The 23,735-nt window shown below is 40.4% G+C and overlaps 2 protein-coding genes across 5 annotated transcripts; one reads left to right on the top strand and one right to left on the bottom strand.

The window, feature by feature from the left end:
* Nucleotides 1–1,491: 1,491 nt before the first annotated feature.
* On the bottom strand, nucleotides 1,492–11,825 carry LOC134026235 (protein FAM163A-like). Of its 3 annotated transcripts, XM_062468770.1 has the most exons (7): nucleotides 6,431–6,866; nucleotides 6,219–6,267; nucleotides 5,805–5,877; nucleotides 2,561–2,649; nucleotides 2,411–2,434; nucleotides 2,134–2,248; nucleotides 1,492–1,915 (listed from the first exon to the last, which is right to left on the bottom strand). In XM_062468770.1, the coding sequence occupies exons 6-7, from the start codon at nucleotides 2,224–2,226 to the stop codon at nucleotides 1,538–1,540; spliced, it is 471 nt and encodes a 156-aa protein (XP_062324754.1). In that variant the 5' UTR covers nucleotides 2,227–2,248; nucleotides 2,411–2,434; nucleotides 2,561–2,649; nucleotides 5,805–5,877; nucleotides 6,219–6,267; nucleotides 6,431–6,866; the 3' UTR covers nucleotides 1,492–1,537. The 3 variants fall into 3 exon arrangements, with proteins under 3 accessions (XP_062324754.1, XP_062324753.1, XP_062324752.1); XM_062468769.1 differs by lacking the exons at nucleotides 6,219–6,267; nucleotides 6,431–6,866 and adding an exon at nucleotides 11,658–11,825; XM_062468768.1 differs by lacking the exon at nucleotides 6,219–6,267.
* On the top strand, nucleotides 11,748–22,464 carry kcnk5a (potassium channel, subfamily K, member 5a). 2 transcript variants are annotated; one of them, XM_062468762.1, is made up of 6 exons: nucleotides 11,748–12,176; nucleotides 16,918–17,029; nucleotides 17,431–17,597; nucleotides 17,732–17,788; nucleotides 17,911–18,079; nucleotides 18,759–22,464. In XM_062468762.1, exons 1-6 carry the CDS (start codon nucleotides 11,991–11,993, stop codon nucleotides 19,700–19,702), a joined length of 1,635 nt encoding a protein of 544 aa, XP_062324746.1. In that variant the 5' UTR covers nucleotides 11,748–11,990; the 3' UTR covers nucleotides 19,703–22,464. The 2 variants fall into 2 exon arrangements, with proteins under 2 accessions (XP_062324746.1, XP_062324747.1); XM_062468763.1 differs by lacking the exon at nucleotides 17,732–17,788.
* Nucleotides 22,465–23,735: the final 1,271 nt, after the last annotated feature.

The raw sequence follows: 23,735 nt of genomic DNA, 5'->3' as shown, positions 1-23,735 counted from the left end.
TATCTGATTAATACAGGACTGGTGATTTCTAAAACTAAATATCTATTTCCTGGTCTAATCTGAGCAGCAGTGTCATCAGTGAAAGTGCTGCTCCCAGGTGAACCAAACGTGATGTGTAGAAGACACTTAAATAAGCACATGAATTAATCATCATTATATCCATTTCTTTTTTTCACAACCTTGTCACCAAAGAATCATGAGGAGAGGGGTTGAGGTACAAAAGATAAAACGTGAGGAAGAGGACCTCAGTGGAAAGTACAGTGAGTGAGAATACCAAGCAAAATCATCCATTTTGAATAAATACTTTTCTCAATAGTCGTGCGTAACTCAGAAGTGCTTGTTCCTTGGTATTATAATAAAGGGGCTTCTTCATCAATTTCAGAAAAACACAGAGGAGCACAGAGCAGTAAGGGCCAGCACTGACAAGGGGGTGAAGACTTGTTTTTGGCAACAAACCATATTGTATTACAAATCCATGATGAAACCTAAAACCAAAAAGTCACATCTCATGGGATTCCCCTCAGAGCTCTCTAAAGGGTTGCAGCTCACACAGAGCAAGTGGGATACTGGTTACTGGAAGTGTTGTCGTCAGAGAACCAAGATGACATACAAATAGCCCTCGTTTTGTTCCCAACGCCTTCACATTTTGGTGTTTAATGGAGAAAATCAAAGAAGGGGAGAGAAAGAGAGACAGAGAGAGAGCGAGAGAGAGCGTGAGAGAGCGAGAGAGAGAGAGAGCGCGTGAGAGAGAATTGCATGAAGCACAACGGGAAAACAGAAAGAGGAGGAAGTTGAGGGAGAAACTGAGGTGCAGCAGCAGAGTAACATGACATCACATGAGAGCTTGTCATCTGCTGCTACAGCAGTTGTTTTCCCCACCACAGCAAGACGTGGGCCTGCTATAGAAGCTTCCCCAATGTCAATGCTCTGTCTGTGGGAGGAATCTGAGTTGGACGCAAAGGATCTGGATCTATCTGAGCTTCTTGCCATGTAGCAGAGAAACATGTATTAGTGTGTGTGTGTGTGAGAGTCTGTTTTTGAGTGTAATGTGCTGTGTGTCTGTGTACAATTGCAGTGCATTTGTGCATCAGCACATGCAGTATACACTATACCAGTGGTATTCAACCCCGGTCTTCAGGGCCCACTCTCTTGTGTGTTTTAGTTGATTCCCTGCTCCAACACACCTGTAGTTATCAGGCTTCAGCAGAGCCTGATAACAAGCCAGTCATCAAGCCAGTATCAGGTGTGTTAGAGCAGGGGAACATCTAAAACATACACGTCAGTGGGCCATGATGACCAGGCTTGAAGACTACTGCACTATATTATACTATGTATCTGCAGTGTGTGTGTATGTGTGTGTGCGTGCCTGCAGTCTGCTGCATGTGTGTCTGTGTGTGTGTATATGCGTTTGTGCGAGTGTATGTGTGTGCGCCCTCAGCATGTGTGATTATCTGCAGTCTGCTGCATGTGTGTGTCTGCGTTTGAGTGTGTGTGTGTGTATGTGTGCATGGGGGGGAAGAGGGGGGGGGGGGCAGGGTCAGACCTGGGTGCTGTAGGGCCTGGTGACAGGGTACATGTCCACAGGGCTGTAAAAGCTCAGAGGGGAGGGGCCCTGAGGGGTTACGGACAGGGGCAGACACACCCCTGGGTTGTCGTAATGATAGGTGTGGAAGCCCAGACGCTCCCCTCCATTTCGCATGTCGTCTGTGAGTCCGGAACGGAGGTAGCAGGGGGAGCAGGTGGGACAGTAGTTGTGGAGGGGTCCTGGGTCCAGAGGCTCCAGGGAGAGAGAGGTGGAGGCAAGCCCGTCAATCCCAGCGGCGTTGCACACGTTGCAGGCGCTGTGGAGCTGGGACTCCTGCCCCACCACAGAGCCCACATCCACCTCTGATTCATTCTTTTTGCAGCAGTAGTACTGGAAGAGAAGGAAAGGGGGAGAGGGGTAGAATTTTGACTTTGTCATCACTTTCCATAAAAAATATCACATAGAGATAGAGTACCCAATTCCCTAAATACATCCTATACATTCACTAAAAGCTCACAGCCAACCTCTACTCTGAGAGGTAAAGAGGTAGTGAGACACAAGGAGACACACACAGAGGCATACACACAAATGCATACACACAGTGTTACCTGGAGCCTACAGTAACAGAGTACTGCTACAATACACAGCAGTATCACCGCGGCAAGAATTCCTCCAGTTATGACAACAGTTCCAGCTGTCATTCGACCAGCTCTCCATCAAACCCTGGAGAGAGAGGTAGGAGGGAGAGATGAGAGAGAGAAATAGAAAAAAGAAAAACTAAGAGACACAGAATGAGAATGATCAACATCATTCATTAGCTATAGCTCTAATTGAAATGAAAGAAAGCTTGCATCTTGTACCAGTAAGCATCAGAACTGTACTCACGTTCAACAATGGGTTCTGAGATACCTAGAAAGACAGAAGATTACAACCAAATTAGTTTTCATTAAATTCTGTAGACAAGTTTGTTTCCATTTAGGAAACAAACTTTATATCAGGCAAACATAGAAAGTCAGATTGGGCAGGGCCACTTACATCAGAAGAGCGCTTAGAGAGGGAGGAGCCTGAGAAGGGGGAGGGGCATACGAGGCCTGTGGGAACAGCGGTCTCGAAACCTCCTCTAACTGTGACTCCTGGAGAGAAATGGAGAGAGAGAGAGGTGGAGGACAGAGAAAGAGAGAGAAAAATAAAGAGAATAGTTTGCTGCTTGAAATGTATAAATGTGAAAATGAAAGGCAAATATCTAAGAGGGGTGGAAGTTTAAGCAATGCCAAACACCTACACAAGATGTCAGTGGCAAATACAGTGCAACAGTGTGGTGTGGATCTTTTTAAATTCCAAGAATCTCCAAGAATATGTGTGTATGTGTGTCTGTGACTCGATTACCTCACAAACTGGGCATTGTATGAAGTTAAAATGCGGCAGGTGTATGGCTCAGGCCCCAAGGACATGCTGGTAAGAGGTTAAGGTAAAAATGCAGCAGGCACATTCATGTCATTCAGGAGAATGAGAGGGCTGGAGACCATGCTATAGCCAGAGGACCTGGTCTATGACCTGCTGCTTCTACTCAAGAGTAGCTTGGTGACGACTGAGTGTTAGTGTGTGTCTGTGTGTGTGTGTGTAGGTCTCCACATCAGGCAACTCTTCCTGTGCTGTATCTCCCTTGCGTCATCGCACTAAATTATATACAGAATAGGCCAGGTTAATGCAGTTAAAAGCAATGTGAAGTCTCTCTTTCTCTCTCTCTCTTTCTCTCTTCACCTTCTCCTCTCTCCTTTAACTCACTCGACCGCGCCTGTTTTCTCTGCTATGCATTCCTCCCTGTCTCTTTCATATGGTTCTCTTACTCCAACTCCTAGTTCTCTTCTCTCCCCTCTTTCACCCACCATTCACTGTCCTTTACTTTTTCTCACATTTGTTCCTCTCTCTGTCTGTCTGGCCTATGTCAAACCAAACCTTAACCACCTCCGAGCTCTCTCAGGTTAGGAGAAGAAGACATTGGATTCGTAAGGAGAGAGAGGATCCCAATTAGATGAGAGATCTCATGGCTGATCATGAAGTTAGACACAAACCTCCCTGTAGCCCTAAGCCACAGATTACATGGAAGATTTGGTAATGGAGGAGACCAGGGAGGAAACAGACCATGCTGGGGTCTGGTTCACAAGACAAGCCTAAAGAAAGATTTTGATTTGACAACCACACACATGTTGGCAGGTGTAAGCACACACAGGTGTAAACATAAAACACACACACACACGTTTGCTTCAGAGCCCACAATGGGGTGGACTGTGTCCTTAGTTTCTCAGGAGGGATCTGTCTAAAAAGCATACATTATTCACCTGAGGAAGTGAAGGAAACCATGGAAGAAGAGTAGGAAGAAAAGACAGAAAAGAGAGCAATAGAAGAGAGAGAGAGAGAAAGAGAGACAAACAGGAAGAGAGCGAAATAGGGAGAAAGGGACACGGAGAAAGGAACACGTGAGGAGAGAGAGTGAAAGGGAGATGGAGAGAGGGACACAGGAAGAGAGAGCGACAAAGAGGGAATATTTCCTTCTCATGTCACTGACAAGAGCAAAAGAACTACCGCGATCTTTCATCGGATACAGCTCTAGTATTAGGTGGTGTGTATGGATTGCTGTGTGTGTGTTCAGCTTAGGTTGAGAAAGCTGGTTTTAGCTAGACTTTGTCAGCAGTGCTGTCACTTTCTCTCTTTTTCTGTTACAACACTGAGTCTGCAGATCAATAAATGCACACAACACACACTCAAACACATCTTACACACACACACACACACACACACACATACACACAGCCAACACACACACACACACACACACAGCCAACACACACAGCCTACACAGGCGGGTGGATCGGTTACATACAGCTATCTGTTAGACTGTCTGCGTGCTAACAGTCCACCTTGACCTCTGTCCAACATGCCCTCGATCCATCTTGCCCTTGGTTCCTCTCCATACTGGCAGGCATCACAGCAGCTCCAATAGGTGTGTCCTGTCTGGACACTAAGTACAGCTTCCCACTGTCTCCACTGGTCTGGTGAGCAGCAGGGTCACAGTGGCATCTGGGAGAAGAGTCATATACTCATTCTTTCCCTGTCCATGTGAGCTGAAACTCACCAAATCTTTCTCCCACCCAAAACACACACACAGTAAAGCTCCATGACAACTGAAATACGTAAGAGGCACCATCAAGAATCATCGATAATGTCTGTGTATATTAATAAAGTTAATAAAGTGACTCACAGTGATATTCATTCACAAGCCAGCTATGCTTAGTAAATCCCACTGTTCTCAATCACAGTCCATCTCTGCAGCTCAGGGCACCTTTCATCACCAATGTCACACAGCTGAGGGCAGGTTGGAGGTCACGTGCTGGCCCTAATGGGTTGTCCCAGAACGCAGTCTCCATACCGCTCTCCATATCCCTCTCTTTGTCTGTCTCTCTGTCTCGTTTTCTGTTTGTCTCACTCTCTATCTTTCACTAAAAAGCTATGTCTATCTCTATTTCACTCAACCTCTCTTTCACCCAGGCAGATGTACACCATGAGGCTGTGACAGATAGACAGGCACACAGGCAGACAGATTTAAAGCTTATGAAAATGCCAGAGAAGAGCTCTGATAGTCAGGCAGCACATGAGTAGATCCCTGATATACCCACTCTTAAATAATCATATGAATATTTCGGTGAGGTGGCCTCGAACTAAGCGCTGGAAATCACAGTGATCCTGCAATTTTAAAGCCAAGAGTCTTCAATTATTCAAATATCATTCCTTTAACAATATTTTTCCATCACCGGGTGATTTATCCAGGTAGTAAAGTCAAGGAAGCTCTCTAGCTACTGCTGGAAAAGCACTCATGGCTGCGTGTAAGGAGAGAAACACAGCCACATCTAGGACAGACTCACCGCTCGCAAAAATGAACAGTGGCACAGCCACAAGGTAGGGAGAGAGAGAAGAAAAAAATACAACTATGTTTTCATTGTCAAATAGTCTATAGAGGATTCAATCATAGCTCCAATCATGTGACTGTCATCCCTCACTGTGCATGGGATTGGTGCTTCCGCTAAAACTGAGAGGAAGCAGTCATATGTGCAAGGAGCTCACTGGAACACCTGAGGCATGATGTATTAGTGATGTGAATTAGTTTCAGTATTATGCACAATAGTCTTCAAAGTGAGGACTTACTGCCTTACTCTTTGAACGGTACAGCTGTGACACACCCATGTATGAATATGTACACACACCACACACACATCAAACACACACCTCACCTGTAGAAATCACCATCAGGGGGAAAGCATCCTGGCATCCAGGTATGGACTTTCCTGCAAAGCCCTCTGGGAAGAGACAAATGACATCATCAGCATGGACATCATCGTCAGGACTGGACTGTGACAACTCTGAGGACCAATCAAGCGACAGCGGCATCTGAATAGTGGTCCTGGTTCTAGAAAGTGACCTGTTAGTTCTGTATAGAGGGATACAGGAATGTGACTGTTCAGTCCAGTCATTAGTAAGTAGGGCAACTTCATTTCTCCACAACCACATAAAACACTTGGTTAAGTATTTTTTTTGTGGGAAAATCAATAACGAGAAGATCAAGGTCGAGATGATGGGTGTTGGGAGTGATGTGTTTGTGTGTCCATGAAAGAGTGAGTGATTTTTCAAAGGCAGTTACCTATTTCACACAAAATGAAGAATGGCATACAAATGTTTGAAGACAGCACCTAGCAGAGAGAGGACCATAGACTGTGTGATATACTACATCAACCACAACATCACTTCTCTCACGTTCACTTTAACTCAATTAAGACCATGACAGAGATGAGGGGTGGCCGTGACAGCATGGGAACCAAGAACAGACGCTCAATGAATCCATTCAAATCTTACCTCTCTGACTCAAGCCTCTGTGTCTCAGTGTTTGAGAATCCGTGAGTTAATCTTTTATCATCCCCGCCGGTTTGATGTTCCTAGGAAAAGGCTATGTCGCTTTAGACCTCACTGTATTGTGCGCTGATCTGCTTGGTTAGCAGAAATGATTCCCCGGTTCATTACCGAGAGCCTCTCCTGTTCAACGGCGGTACTCTCTGGTCTTGCAGGCAATTCCTTTTCTCCACGTTCATCTGCTTCAAAGTGGCGAAAGGGTGTGGATTCTCATCGCATCTCCCCGGTGGAAGCAGTGGAGTGAGAGACATTCATCCGGATGGAGAGTGTCACAGATCGGCATGGCTCCGTCCACAGTGCGGTTCACCGCAGGGAGTATAGCTACCGCTGCTGGTCCCTCGGGGAAACGCAACAGTGTGGAATGGCAGTACCAATGGGGGTGGGAGCGGTTAACGCCAGACGCGAAACCGTTAAAGCAGGATACAATCAACGACGTCACCGTGCCTACGATAAAGATAAACCAGTCATAATAATGTGTTACATAGATTCATATACTTTATTATTCCAGAACTAAATCATTTACTCAAACGATTTACTGAGTAGCCAAATGGATTACGAATCTAATAAACTGAAATAAACATGAAAAATGTATGCTACACAATGCTAGATACTGAAAGCTTGTGTGCTAAAACACTTTAAAAGTTTTGAGCCTATACACTCTCGTGACGCTACATGGTGCTGAAATTGGGTCAGGCCTTCAGGACCGCACAGGAGAGGGAAGTTGTTCGGCTACTTGTCGCCACTTAACTTTTTAGGTAATAGTTTCTCATAATTTTTTATATATTTTTTTCAGCTATTGCAGTTTGGATCTAAGTCTGAATGCCGACAAAGTCTGTTCAAAAAAAAAACTGGATTTTGGGCAAGAAAATGACATTTCTGACTCTAGGACACATTGTAATAGATTATAGGGATTTGGGGAGACTATGCCATAGTCTTAAGACAATTTATGTCTCTCGCTCTGGAGTTGTCCGTAGTCGGTTTTATGGTCGGCGATTTGATGAAGATGCGAGAGCCTGCGGGTAGCGGTTATTGCTGCTCCCACTGAATAAAGGAGTCCACACTTTACAACAGCTTAGACGAAACAGTCCACTGCCTTGATTAATTCAAAATCTGCACCACACACACAAACCTTGCCCATCAATCTCTTTCACATGATCATAAACATGTCCATCCTTTCCTGCGTTCTCTCAGACACAGATAAATAGTGGGATATGTCGAGAGAGAGACATGGACAGGGACAGAGCGAGAAAGATGAGGAGTGAGAGAGGTGTCGTTTGTGTGTGGGGGAGAGAGAGAGATGGAGAGACATATGTGGAGTGTGTGTGTGGGGGTGAGCAAGTTGGGGAGCGAAAGCACAGCATTCTCACCGCATGACTTCAGTTCATTACTGGCCTTGCAGGCTTCCAAAAATGAAATTAGAATGACAACAGGAATGTTAGCTCCTGGAATGTGCCGTAGTCTATCTCCATAGTCAAACTGGCCACTATACTCAGGATGCCCCCTGGTGGTTGCAGTGCCATTAACCAAGTCGCTGGGAAAAGGTAAAATAAAAGTTATAAAATAGCTACCTTCCGCAACTTTACATACCGTAACGTAAAGCAAATTATTCGTAGCCTAGACTAAAATAAAATACAGGATACCTACAATGACTAGATTTAGAATAAAGAACATTATTGCAACTACACACACTCATTCTCCATTGTGGTATGGGGGGTGCTTGTGGGTTTGGAGATAAGAGAGAGATGTACATGTTCACAAAGAGAATTGCATAATGAAATTCCTTGGTAAAATAATTGTGAAATATGCCAGAATCAGAAACGACTGCACACAATTCGTAGACTTTTTTCCACATCACATACACATTTTTATAAATGTCAACATGTTAGTATGCCCTTTTGTGTGTGTATATGTATGGTTTATAAATAAGGCACAGTAAAGCATAAAGTTGCTTGACAGGGCAACACATTATTTGGCAATCCCAATTCTTGCACTTGTCACTCCAAGCCAGCCTTAACCTACATGGTTTAACCCAGAGAAAAGACTACTATGTGGCCTCACTACAACCCAAAGTGCACCATTCCAACCACAAAGACTTGACACAGTGTGGGATTTTCGTTGCAAGACTTTGCAACCAAGTGTTTTTCTTAACCAAGGTCATGCCCTCGCTAGTCTCTGGCGCTGAGGAGCTTGACAAGTTCAGTTTTGTAACAAGAGCTGTAGAATATTCAAGCTGGAAACAATCATACATTAACCTTGAATATTTCTCTTATACTGATATTTGGCATGTTGTCATGGAAAAGGAAGGCTACTTTCCTTTCAGATTCAGTAAGACATGGCAAACAATCTACCAGAGATATAGAAATACTTAAATCCTCTAGTGATTTCAATTATTTGAGCAATAACATTTTAGCTGTACAACTTGATAGTCATCAGGCTGTAGCACCTTCTAACAGAGGGAATCATAATAAGTTTCCCTATTGGCTGCATATTATCTTTGTTTTTCTCTATTTACAATAAATTCTGTCCTTCGTGCCTCCGAGACTTTGCCAGTGTGTTATCTGGTCATTATTGTTGCCTTGTTGAGGTGCACTTGTTGACTCTTCCCAATCAGCCAGTTGTCTAATACCAAGAACCTGAAGTCAAAGCATTGTATAGCGGAGTGTTACAGGTGCCTGACAGTTGTGGCCCGACACATGTCACTTGCTGTACACTGACCTTTTCAAACTGGACTAACTGCTTGACCTAAGAGCACCTCACGCTTCACTCACCTGTACATTTGTGCTTTGCAGTACCTGCAAAATGGACCACTTTTTGCATGTTGTATTTGAAAGTCTGCTGTAGCAGTAGATGTAGGCTTAACCACAGACAGCACATACAAACATTGACGATGTTTCACTTGAGATAGGCTATGCTGTTGCCACTTTTGTACTGTTCCATTATGAGAATTATGCAATATTGTAGTTGAGATTGTTACTTTTGCACTGTGTCTGGTAAAAATACAGACCGTTCTGTGGGACTAACCACTGAAATACTGTTAGAACTGTGCCTTTCTGACAAACGTGTTAAACTCTGTGTAAATTGTCTGAGATTTATGAACTTAGTATGCAAATATACACACATTTGTGTTCATAGATCCCAAGTTAGTAGCCTACTGATGGTGCATGTGAAGGAGCTTGTTGTCGACAAGGCTTAAACTCCCATATTTTACCTTTTTATTTTAATTTGCTGTCTGATGCCTCTTCTGGCCATGTCCCAGATTTTAAAAGACATTACACCTCAGCGGTCGCTTTCCTGGTGTGACAGGTGCTACTGTCCCTTTAAGAGAAAGTAAATGACTGCACCCAAGGCATGATGCACCTGATATAGACCAGCCTGAGCCTTTATCATGTATGGTGGGTAGCAATTAACCTCCATTTGTTAGTTTGGAGTGTTGTTTCCTCTGTGCCAGTTAGTTTAACCTCAAAACAACTTTTTGGGGAATAATTAATGCTTTTATGTTGTTTTTGCGTGCAGGGTTGCTGTGTGTGTGGGGCAAAGTCAGGGATGGTCCTTTTCCCTTGTCACCTGTAAGACTTACATTTCGGCACCTTGCTCTCCCATCTTTCCCCTGTGAGGAAAAGTTATTTTGGTGCCTTATTAGGTTTCAGCAAGAAAACGCTTTATAAACTGTTAAAATAAAAGTGAAACTGATACATCGTGAATCTATATCTTTCCTTTCATTTGGTTGAAAGCTTGCAAGGGGGTTCATTTGTTAGGTGTAACACCAATTACCATCTTGTAATGCTGAGTAAATAAGTTTGATAAACAAGAACAAGGTTGTTGCCTAACTACATTAACCTTGAATATGTGTGAACTTTGACGATGCAAGCCATATTTGACCTCCTGGTCTGTTTCCCATTTTTGACGCATGTCTCTAGTCTTGTTCCAGGGATCTAAACCTGCTAAATGGTTGCAATAGTACAATTGTCAAACCTGTGTATTCACATTCCACTAAGGAATAACTTGCCACCTCTTATAGAGTGGAGTTTTACATTTTACATTTATTGATTTAGCAGACGCTTTTATCCAAAGCGACTTACAAGAAAGAGCTTTACAAAAAGTGCATAGGTCAATGATCATAAACAACGAGATAGCCCCCCAAAAATTGCAGGTAGCCAAAACATGAAGCATACATGGTGAAAAGCAAATAAGTGCCAATGGGTAGAGCCATAAAGAGCATGTAATTAAACAAATTGCAATTTAACAACATGATCCTCGAAAGTGCTTAGAGTGTGCCTGGAGGAAAGCAAGCAACAATAATATAATTTACAGCGAGTACAAGTAGTTAAATCAGTTACAACTAGCCAACAAGTGAAACAAGTCCCTCAATAAGTGTCATTGTATTCCTGGAGGAAATAAACTAACATCTGATCCAACAAATCTTTCTAAAGTACCGTTGTACTCCCGGAACAAGTACGTCTTTAGCCTTTTAAGTTAAGAGTTTGGTGAAGACTATTGTGGTTGCTTTTCTGACCTAATTTACAACCATTTAATTAAATATTTGTGTCATGGTTTTCAATCAGACTCCACAGAAAAAAACTATGTTTTAACATTTACTGTTTGACAATTAAAATAATATGTAACTAGACACCAGAGTCATAATTTTACAAGTAGTCTACATTTTCAAAGGATTGTTAACACAACCTATAACTGATAACCTGCAGAAATGATAATCATGTAAATAAGGGTAATATTTGAGGCACAGTCCAGTAGAGAACACTGTAGGCTTATTTTTTCATCATAACAGGAAAGGCAGTTAAAAAATAAACAACCAGTTTTATAATGAACTAGGCTACTTTGCAAAACAAATATCAGGGGATTAAGTCGGGGATTTTTGTTGTCAGAGTGGATTCATGCCCTTACTTAACTATGGGATAGTTTGCACCTATTTTAAATTTGTGGTGCATGTAAGCGATTTCACATTACACGATCAATGAAAACGAGTACATGCCACAGACAGATGATATGATTTAAGCTTAAACAAAAACCGATCGGAGGTGCCTAATCTATTTAATAAACGCTTAATAAAAATGAATTCGTTTGTGATAAATTAGCACTCTGAGACAAGTAACATAATATTAAGCCAATAGAAACAGGTCAGGTTTTATGAAAAGTAGCCTACAGCTTAGTTTACCTGTAGCGAAAAGCAGCAAATGTTGTCTCTCATGGGCGGTTCTTTGCTCTTCTCAACTTCCCTACGAAGTTCGGGAGCCCATTAGTTGTTTGAAGGAGCAATGCCATTACACCGTCTGCGCACGTGGAGAGTAAACAACTGCTGCGCCGAAAAAACACGGACCTTTGTCAAACTATTAACTTTTGTGCAGTTGTGGTTTGCTTATGAGCACATCGAAACATTTTTTTGCACTATTACTCATGTTACATGGGGAGTTTCTGTGAATTATTTAAACAACATTTTGCGAAAGAAACAACAGAATCGATTTTTAAGTTAAACGCATTGTGAAGAAGTATGGTAGATAAAGGCCCCCTGTTAACTTCGGCGATTATTTTTTATCTGTCCATCGGGGCAGCAATATTTCAAGTTCTAGAGGAACCCAATTGGAAACTTGCATCAAAACAGTACAGGGATCAAAAGAATAAGATCCTGGAAGATTACCCCTGTCTCACGAAAGATGACTTGGACAGAATATTAGAGGTATGAAATTACACTATGACACGGTTACGTTGAAATGCAAACCACACGTCTTGAATCTGAATCGTTCAACCATAACATTTTATTTGTCACAGAAGGCATAGTTTTTGCTTTGGATTTCCAATAAATTGTTCCTTTGCTCGTCTGTCACTGTTGTCACCACTGTGAGATTTTGAGTTCAGGAAACAACTTTTCAGACTTTGGTCATTATGCCATAGTTTCATATACAGATTTAACGAAACTTTACGCAACAAAGTGCATAACAGGGTTTTAGGATTAACTCATTATTCATGCTTGAATTGGGTCAATAAGTAGGTTTCTTTATAACAGACACTATGCATGTCTCCTCACTTACGTCCAGATGCCAGGATTCAATCATTAAAACGCAGTCTCTATACAGTAGGCTACTGCACAATCTCTATGCATTGGAAACACACCATATCTGACCATATCAGTGATGTTCTACACATAACACAAAGCTCATGTGTTGCTGCTGAGAGAACCGTGGACATGTACAAGGCAGATGCTTTAATAAGATAATAAGATCATTACTAAGGTTCAATTCTGGGTAACTGCAGTCACCCAGATTTTGTCAAATGCAACATGTATGCAACAAATGTATACAATTTGGTGCAATGCTATAGTACTGGGTTGTTTACTGTAGGACTATCTTTATTTAACCTTGTGGATCAGTCTTTAAACGTTTCACAGTGTTCAAGTAGCAAAGATTTTATGTCCTGTAAAAATGATGATGCTGTATGTCCTAAAGCCAAAGGGCTATAGCAGTGTCATTGACCCCTGTCTGTCAGCAGTGTGCTCACACACGCAAGTCAAGTTTTAATGATCATTTCATTACACAGGTGTGTTAAGAGCTTTCCTTCAACATAACACATTATTGACAATAAACAGAGAATGGAATCTCAGGCAACAACTTAACTTTTAATTTAACTTTCTCTGACCTCTACCTACATTTGTTTTTAGGATTGAAGTTGTAGAAGAACATACACAATGTTACTTTGCACGTACACAGTGGGTACTTTGAGCTGTGCTAAATACAAAGCATTTGTATACTGACCACACCAATACTGTTCCAGATTGCTTTACTTTCTGTGGGCACTATTTGGATGCTTTGGATAAAAGTGTCTGCTAAATGAATAACATGTTTGTTCATTCATTCATATTCAGCTCTTTTAGGAAGAGTGTGTCAGACCCCAAAAGTAGCATGTCTTGACATGTTCTCCTCTCTTTCTTCAACATGTATTGAGGCTTTTGGGAGATTCATGAACAGTACCACCCTCCTTCCATTTGGTGTTAGATAATGAAGTGGTATGCACAGTGGCTTCTCTTCCACCACCATTGTAAGTTCTTTTGTGGGTATGTGAATAGAGGGTAGAGGAGTGGAATGGTTGAATAAGGGGGGGGTTCTTTTGTTACAGAGTGCTATGTGGCAGTTGTCAGAGCTGTTTTCCATATTGATTTGTTGAGGGACACCTGTTATCTCATTGACTATCAATGTATCTCAAGCTGTATATGTAATCACCACCATGAGTCAATTCACATTGACAGAATTGTTTATGTATTTATTTAGCAGACACTTTTATGCAATCTGTGATGTACGAATTGTGCAAATAGAAAGTACAACAGACACTGAAGGATCAGAAGTGTGTAGTTCAAATGGTATTTCAGTGGTCATGTAATGGTCTGCAACGTTGATGTCTCGTTTTACCTCGTCATGACCTCCTCCATGCAGTGGGACCCACATATGCAGAGATCACCAAACCATCATCACCTATTCTGTGAGGTAGTATTTTAGCAGAAGAACCAAAAGAACATGCAGAACAGATAGCTCTCCTGCCCATATCACTAGCCAGGACATGGGTGAGCACTTGGACTGCTGTAAAATGTCAGATTAGCAGGCATGCCACATGACCTCCTAAATCCCGTCACCGTTTAGCACCTTTATTGCTCTTGAAGGGCGAAGGGCACACCTTAATAGTCTCTCCAGTTTTGTTGTTATCATATGTACATAGTCTGTTACAGATTGCTAAAGCCACTTGAAGATCCAAGGGTATAAACACAAGTTTATTTATAGAAATGGAAATATGTTTTAGACCTGATACTGATAATAGATTTTCAAGGACATTCAGTAATTGCAGACTTTAAGATGACTTGCCTTTTATGGCTTGTACATGTTACAAAATGTGTTTCTGGAGCAGACTGTTGACTACTGCACTGATACCAGCATGTTCAAACTGACCCAGCTGAGTCTTTTTTGCCTAAGTATGACATGTTGGCCACTTTTTAAGTTATCATCTGTTCTCAGCATCCAGCCTTAATGGCTGTCCCTTTGAGAGTGGAATAAAACACTGCTCATGTATGTCAACTGTCTAGCTGATAAGTTTGCGTCCCTTTGAGAGTGGAATAAAACACTGCTCATGTATGTCAACTGTCTAGCTGATAAGTTTGCGTGTGTCATTGTGGTTTTGTTGCTCTCTGGTTATCAGTGTAGCAAACCTGCACTTTCAGAGACCTAATAAACTAATGCCATTTTACCTCTGTTTACAGCAATTTCGTTAGCGGCAGCAATATTAAATATTAGGATTCTCCAAGAATAACCTTTAAGGATTCGGCTATTCTGCATGTAAAGACTAATTTCAGAAATGTCAGAAGTTTCTGGACTACCTCTGCATAATACTTTGATTTAAATATATCTTTCAGAATATCTGTGTTTTTGCCCAATTTTGCCAATTTTCATCTTTGTGCTCTCTGGGTTCTTGAGATAATAGATCCACAGACAGACAGATTCCTGCCTTTATGGTTAGATACGAGTGATGTTATGAAAGAGCCTTAAGTCAGGGTTCTCTCTAACAAGGTTCTCTTAAGTTTCATTATGACTTTTTTAATACCAAACAACCAACAATCAGTAGGTTCTTGGAGAAGGCCTACATTTAAGCTCAGTCTAGTTTTGACAGTAGTGATCTGCTGAGTGAAGAATTGCATGACAGTGCAAACTTCCAAATTGCTGAGCTGCATGCATTAGTCATGCCCGTGAAGCAAAGCACGCACACACCAAACACATACTTATTTTGACTTACTTCATTTTTACAGTCCTGTTTTAACACCTTACTCAGGGTTAATGAGGCTTTTCCAACCAAAGGACTTAAAGTTCTCCAGTGAATTCAATTCACACTTTAAACTTGCATGCATTTCCTTTCACGTTTAGTTGTGTCTCTGTTCTCGATCTTTGTTTAAGGCTGGATCAGGGACAAAAGCATTCTTGTGGTATATTCTAATTCGCTAAAATCCATATTATAGGCAGGATGGCAGTTATTTGGCAGTTGTTGTCAGTCTCATGGATGGCATTGGCCCTGAACCTTAGTTACTCATTATTAGAGGAAAGACCTGTATTAAGCAATTTTTGTAAGACAGTAGTTTTTTTGTGTGTACTTCACAGACAGACTTCAGTTTGTCAAACAAGGCCTTTAATGTAATATGCAGGATTTTTTGTTACAACATCAGTGGTAGCTTGGAATGTCAACAACAGAGCTCTCTTATTTTCTATTCTGTATGCTGATTCACAAACCCTAATAGCTTTACAAAAACACAAACATTAAAAGTAAATGTACATTTATATTAATATATAATGATACAATAAATAGCATGAAAAATAGCTGCATCAACAAGGAGAAATTTAAGAATTGTGCAAGTTGTTTGACTAGTTTATTTTCAACCTCAGTCAGCATTTCAAAAGTTTCACTTCCTTGTTAATGTGTCATCTGAGGGGGAGGTGAATATACTGACTTCTGTGGTACACTATCTATTGTGGTATTGTTTCCATCTGGAGATTATGCATTATTCTTTTTCTGCTTTTCTGTGTCTTGCAGAAGTATTCATACTGACAGATTTCTTGTAGGACTGTGACTATTATGCAATATGAGGTATTGTTTTGCCAAAGTAAGAGTAAGATTTTCCCAGTAATGTCGGTTGTGCCTTATGTTATTTACGCAGAGATAGGAATTTAACACACACGTGCGCCTGTTTAATTAGAGCAACACTGTCACAGGCTTATTATTAAATATTTTTTCTAGGCATAACTTAAAAGTTCCCACCACGCACACACACAATTTTGAAATACATTTTTGGAAAATTGAAGTTTGGGCGTCAGGCAATGCCTTGTGTCATCACAGTGTAGATGTGTTTGGTCTGGTTTACATTTTTCACTTTGCATTGCACTATCAATATTTACAATTGCCATGTTTTCAAAGATATCCAAAAAGTACTATAATGAAAATGGTTTAGTGTTGCATAATCAGTACAAAGATTGAATTAATGAAGTTTCATAGAACAGTTGACATACTGTAGTTATTCAATGTCTTGGTATTTGACTACTTGATTCAAAATGTTTGTTTGAGGACACACAAGTTTACATATTCCTGCGTTGCTCTTCCAATGTAAGCAGTTGTGTTTCAACCCTGCAGGTCAGGAATGATCCTCTAGGGTCACTCATTGCAGCCATGAGTGCATCTGGAGATAGAATCAGTCACCGGAAGGATGTTCTTTAGACACAACAACCCTCTCACTATTACTACTACAACTTTCTGGGACAACCAGACCTTATATCCTTTATGTGACATGAAGGTTTGTTTGGTACGAGAGGAAAGTTGTCTAAAACTTTCTAACAGGTTTGTCTCCATTAAAAAAAAATCAAAACTTAGCTTGTGTCTGCTGTTTTTGTGTTCCCCAGGTGGTGTCGAATGCTGCAGACCAGGGTGTCACCATCACAGGCAGCAAGACCTTCAACAATTGGAACTGGCCTAATGCGGTCATCTTTGCTGCTACTGTCATCACAACTATTGGTAAATGGCAATACATTAATGGCAGTTAGTCCCAAAGTAGAATAAAATCTAATGTCAATATGAGTGTTTACTTTGTGTTTTCATCGTGTGTTGTCTGCTGTGGGTAATGGAGAGGAGGAGAGAAAGGAACGCCATCTAAAACAACAAGGCAGGAAATTGTTAGTTTAGTTTGTCAAGAATAATTTGGTCTAACTGTGGTTTTACCATGCCTTTAAACAAGTTTATAATTTCAATATAAATGATTCAAATAATTAAAATGTAATTTATTAGTGTGATTTGTGCTTCTTTGTGCCTGGCTATTTTGGATAGTTTAGTTTACTACAACAAAGGAAGAATTGTGAAATGCCTGTCCTTGATTGCTAAAATTAATTGCTGTTCATATTCAAATGTTCATATTACAGGTTATGGGAACATTGCCCCCAAAACATCAGCAGGACGGGTATTCTGCATATTCTATGGGCTTTTTGGGGTCCCTCTTTGTCTGACCTGGATCAGTGAACTTGGAAAGTTTTTTGGTGGTAGAGCCAAGCACCTGGGCCAGTATCTTACAAAGAGAGGACTGTCACTGGTAAGTGATATTAATTAAACTGTACCTCACAAACAGCATAATACTGAACTTTTTTTTTCCCGTGGGCCACAATTTGTGAGGTCATTTTGGAATGTAAATAGCATTTTGTCTTTTTATTCATTTTTTTTTTGCAGCAAGGAATAAACATTTGTTGTGTTATAGGAAGATTTGGGCTTGGGAAAGTGACTTACGTAAACAACCTAAACATATACATTATACATAAAAATTATATTTGTAAAAGAAAATAAACAAAATGTGTAGCAAAATGCAGTTCCGTGAAAATCAAGGGTCATGTCACACTTTGTTCTTTCAGCGGAAGGCACAGTTTACCTGCACAGCCATCTTCATACTCTGGGGCGTGCTAGTGCATCTGGTCATTCCTCCATTTGTGTTCATGTCCCAAGAGGGTTGGACCTATGTGGAAGGATTGTACTTCTCCTTTGTCACCTTAACCACTATTGGCTTTGGTGATCTTGTTGCCGGTAAGCTTTTTCCATTTATATATAATACAGACTGAGTTCAAGTTGAATCTATGCTGATGAGCATTGAAGCTGTTCTGGCAGCTCATGGTGGCCCCAACACCGTTCTAAAGACGCTTTTCTACCTCATGATACTTTCTCAACTGGACTTGACTCTACTCGCTTATAGTATTAGGTACTTTGTTTTCCACTGCAGATAGTACCGATAGTGCTAGGTTTTTACTTGAACTTTGTCACTTGTCTGTATGTGGTAAAAGGGCACCTTGAGATTGTGTTATCAAAGAAGAATCTATGTTATCATCAGTTTTCCCCTGGAGAGACATTTCTCTCCCATGCCATATTTCACTCGTGTAATACCTCTAACAGTAAAACCTAGGCATCTACATCAATGTTACTATAGGTATCTCTATGAAATAGTAGCTATAGCTAGGAACCATCTTGAATGGATGAGTGGAGACATTTTAGTGTCACTTTCTAATGCTGACTTAATTTAATACAATTTAAAGCTGATTTGTGAAAGACCACAATGGTGAACAAAATGATTGAATAGTTTTACTTTAGGGTAATGTGTGCACCTTGTTCACAAATCTATGATTTTACTTCCTTAAACATTTGTCATACTTCATTTCAAATGCATACTTTTAGATCTACTGTGTTAACATGATTCTTCTCTGTATTTCAGGTGTGGATCCAAATGCAGATTACCCTACTCTTTACCGGTATTTTGTAGAGGTTTGGATTTACTTGGGCCTGGCTTGGCTGTCTTTGTTTTTCAACTGGAAGGTTCGCATGGTAGTGGAGGCCCACAAGGCCCTTAAGAAGCGCCGTAAGCGACGTAAGCTATCCCTGGATGAATTAAGACACCACAAGGAAAGCCACAAAGCCACCCTGCGCCTGCCATCTACTGCCAATGATGCCAATATCTTCAGGTTCTTGTCCAAGAAGCAGGAGGGCTATAACGACCTCATCAAGCAGATTGGTGCCAAGAAAGAAAGTGAGAGCCACTGCAGCACTGCCGCCACTGGTTCAAACATCAAGGTGACGAATCGCTCCAAGAGCTGCAATGAAGAGGTCACTTCGAACAAAAACACCATCCTAAGCCTGGACCGGTCACCACGGCAAAAAAGACGATATAGCTTTAGCGACCGTGTCACAGTGGCCTTTTCAAAGTCTAAGAACTACCTCCTGGGGTCTGAGAACGGCATGCTGTTGACTGAGGAACTAGCAGAGGGTGAACAGGAAAGGATGTACGAGAACCAGCTCGATAAAGATGTTGACCAGGAGAGTGGGGCGTGTGGTTTTGGAGGGGCGGGAGGCTGTGCTATGGGCAGCCATAGGACATGGGACACCAAAGACTACCAGCCCTTGATTTTCCAGAATGCAAATATCACTTTTATTGATGAGGATAACTTACTTAACAATATTGAGGAAGATGATGAGGGTGACGCCAATGCCAAATCGTCTATTACCACATATGATGAAAATGTGGATTCGGAGACGGACTCAAAAGAGGAGCTGGTCTTAGAGTCGGAAGGATCTGTGTTCACAAGTGACGGGTCGGAACATGGGCATTCATATGAGAAGCTCGTGGAAGAGTATTCCAAGGAAGATAACACAGAGTCTTAAGAAACTGTCATTTTAAGATTGATTTATTCCTAACTGTTCACCTCTGGTTTTAGAAAAGGATGAAACATGAGAGTTTCATATATAAGAATGTCCACTGTATTTCCATATTCAAGAATGGGCTCAGGCATGCCCTTTTTAGATAAGATATACAGTATATGACAAAGGGTTATTTTATTACCAAATTAAATGTAAATACTTTAACAATCTCTTTCAAATCTGTAAAGCATACATGTCATAGACTGATATAAAATTCAGTGGCACTAAAATCTGTCATCAATAAGGACTAGGAACTTGATGTTCCCCTTTGATGTTCAGTGAGTTCAACTCATGTTCAGTATTTGTTTGGTCCAAATGTCAATTTACCTGTACTTGCCTGTACTTATTTCTACTCATTAGAAATAACAGGAATTATTATTGAGAGGATTGCCCCTGGCATGATTAATATTCACCATATTGGTGCATTTTATGTATTTCTAAAATGAAGGACATTTCATTCTTTTGAATTAATACTATACCAATGTCATTTTACAATTTATTGCAATAAGGGCAGTTTGAATTCTCTTAAAATCTTCTCAAAGCAGAATCTTCTCGACCCAAACCAAACGCTTTCATTCCTGCTTTGATATGAGTCATTATACATTAAACTGTTTCGTTATCTGAAATGTATGTTTATATTGACTGTGAGTTTAGTATTTGTATTGTAACTTGGATGTAAATAGATGCAGGCATAAAGTCTCATCGGTAGGATGAGGGAACAACTTGAGGCTGCCTAGTACAGAGAATTTGGGTAGTAACACATTCGAAGTATTTTGGGACTAGGTAGAATTCATAACTCTTCAATTTAAGATATTTCAGACAAAATGTAGATATACTGCCCAATTGTCTTACCTGTAAAAGGGGGCTCACATGGTCCTTCTGCTTCAGAGCACAAAACTGTCTTGTTAGACCACATGGTGATCTCAGTTTAAATTGATTTATGATTAGTCCCTGTGACTGGGGAACCACTGGTATAGAGCTCAAACCTGTTTTTAAATGATTTTATATTTTTTATTGGGCTTCTGTGTTATTTAAAAAATAGTCCAAGTCCACTCAGTTAGATTTAAAAAACTTATATTTTTTTCAAACTTTAAATCTCTACAAATGTGTATTGCAGTCTGGCCTTTTGGAGACATGTTTTTATTTGCTATATAAACATTGGAAAAGTGTCTGTCAGTTGCTCCCACCACAGTTTTGTCCAGGCCATGGCCTTGCAGCCTGTATTTACTCATGGGGGCTCGTGCTGGCATGAATGACGGAAATGTAACTCATGTGGGTGTCCAAGGTTAACGTGTGGTAGATCAATGTTCCTCTGACGTGAGATCAGTCATGACACGTAAATATGTCAATTTCTATGCTTATATATACTATTTTTATGTTTTTTTTTCAGTGCTCATCTCTGCATAGTTGATCAGTGAAAATTGTAAATCATTTTGTACTGTGGGTTAAAACTGTAGCCTGCCTGTATATTTAAAATGGTTTCTACTAAATTTTGCACATGTTAGAGAAGAAGCAACCTCTTATCACTGTTGCTGTGTCTAAGATACAGAACCAGTTATTCACTTTCAGTTATTCAAGTAGGGCAACTGTACCTTGCACCGACATAACTGTGTAGTTATGTAAAATAGGCCAACTGTGACCTATTAACTGTGCCAGATAATGATAACTAATGTATGTAAGCATAAAAAACCAAGGCACCGTTGGAATTGTTTGCAAGCATTTATTCTGGAGAATGTCGGACAAAATTGACATTTATCTGGACAGTATCAAATGGCTCCTTTTGTGCCGTGACAACAGTATATGTGCATGTCTAGTACGTCTGTGAATTTAATTTCAAGAATGTATTCCTTATCAACATGATCAAACAAGAAGTTTGTTGGTTTGAACATGTCTTGGAAGCAGCCTCTAAACTTGATTGGTTGGCCATTTCATTCATTCAAATGATTGTGCAAATGTTCTTGTTGAAATGTACATTTGGTTTGTATAACTGAAATGGCCAGTTTTGCACATTATCTCCATGTAAGCAGAATAAATATCTTAATTAATCTTACTGTTTATGTAAGTAAATGAATCCTTGCTCAGTCCCATTGCTCTACAGCTGTAATTTCTCACTCCCGATCACATGTGACCTCATGGGCATATTTGTTACTTTCCTGTAATAATATCTAATGTCTGCTGACTCAAATGAGGCATCATGCTCCTCTGTGTTTCTCCTTTTCATGTTTCTTTGCCAAAGCATAACGCTATGTGAAAAGATGCAGCCTACAGTATTGCTCATACATGCTTCTATTGGTGACTAATCAGAAAGTCTTTGCAGTAATAACAATGGGGAGAAATAATTGTAAATGCCAGATGTAGATGTTAATAAGACTTCCTAGTCTTAAGCTGCCTAGTCAACTGAATTAATCAGGTTGTTAAATCTCAATTGTGGAATAGCTGACCGTTGGTGAATCTGAATTAGGGTTAAGGTTATTTTTAGAAACAGCAAGAGGAAAAAGAAAGCTGAATAACTGATTAGGATGTATGGCTTGAGTAGTTTTTCATTTGAAATCAAAAGGTTTTGAGTGCATTTGCTCTGTAAGTTTTCATTCATTTGTCGCTCCATTATGTTAAACTCCAGTCGACTTTTATATTAAGTTATTTACCACTTGTATATTGTCTTGTACATACAGTTCTTGCAAAACCATATATATTTTATTTGTTTAAATAAATTAAACGTGATTTTAGTTTGTATTTAGTTTCACATCAATAATTGATTGTCAAATAATGGGCCTGCATGTTGTCATGTTTGTCTGGCTGTCATTTAGAAATGCATACCAAATCCAAACCAATTGAAATTGGTGTACACCAACCTGAATAATTTTCTCTCCTGATTTTCCTTATTCTGATATTGTGCTGCATCATTTACACCATGTAAGGTTTTTGTTAACCATTCACGTTTAAAACTTTCAAATGTATATAGTAACAGGGTGATTGTCTATTGTTCCACAATACACTCGAAACTAGTAGAACATTTGGTTAAAACCAATACATGCAAAATAGTATTGACATGAGGGTGTTATAGAGCACATTGACTGGAGAGAAACATTCACCAAAACATATGCCAAAATCTTGAACCATAGTTATTATAGAAAATGGTTGTACATCGCTCATTGCCAAATTAAAAGTCTATTAGCAATTAATTCAAATCAGCTTATCTGCAAATAAGTGGAATTCTTTCCCATTTCTAAATCATTTGTGTGCAAGAAAGTCATTCAGGGGTGAACTTTTCCTATGATGCTGAAACAACAGCTATTATAGTAGGCATACCAGCCAGTTGGTGATGGGATAGTCTGCACATGGACACCATTGTCTGAAGGTGGTCAGTCAAATAGGTCATTTCATAGTTAAAATATCTTTATAGCCTGTTTTTTGGGCAAGCCTGGAACACAGTTCACTTTAATTGTCAGTGTTGTAAAGTAGGATGGATGGTCATTCAGTCGACAATAATTGTTATATTATGCCCGTCCCCCCACCACCTTTTGGTTCAGTTGGATGAATTCATAGTTTTTTCTGCACTGCTTGTGTGCCCTGAAAAGGGAGTACAACTGCTCCCCTTCACCTCAAACATTGGCCGACAAGCTGCTCATACCAAACCGCTGAAGGCCTGCCCATCAGACACCAGCAGACTGTGGTTTGGGATTCACGCTAACTGGATAAGGCAAATATTACAAAGGTCTAAAGTTATACACTGGTGGAAAAGTGCTTTTTATTTAGAGTAAGTTCTTGCTGTGGGCATCAACCCAGAACAAAGTGTTCTACAGTGTACAGAATGAAGAAACATCAAGCCAAGGTGTGATGAGCTGCTTAAATCTTACACAGATATGTTGAATGAGATATCACACGCAACATACAGCAGCCAAGGCTAACATATCATCTCACAATTTCCTACGAGATCTCCCAAATATTTGACAAATGTCCTTGAAGTTGTGCAGATTACATTTCTCACTCAAGCCTC

Source organism: Osmerus eperlanus, chromosome 9 (genome assembly GCF_963692335.1).
Source record: "Osmerus eperlanus chromosome 9, fOsmEpe2.1, whole genome shotgun sequence".
In the NCBI taxonomy this organism is placed as follows: domain Eukaryota; kingdom Metazoa; phylum Chordata; class Actinopteri; order Osmeriformes; family Osmeridae; genus Osmerus; species Osmerus eperlanus.
This window is presented reverse-complemented; position numbering and strand designations above follow the sequence as displayed.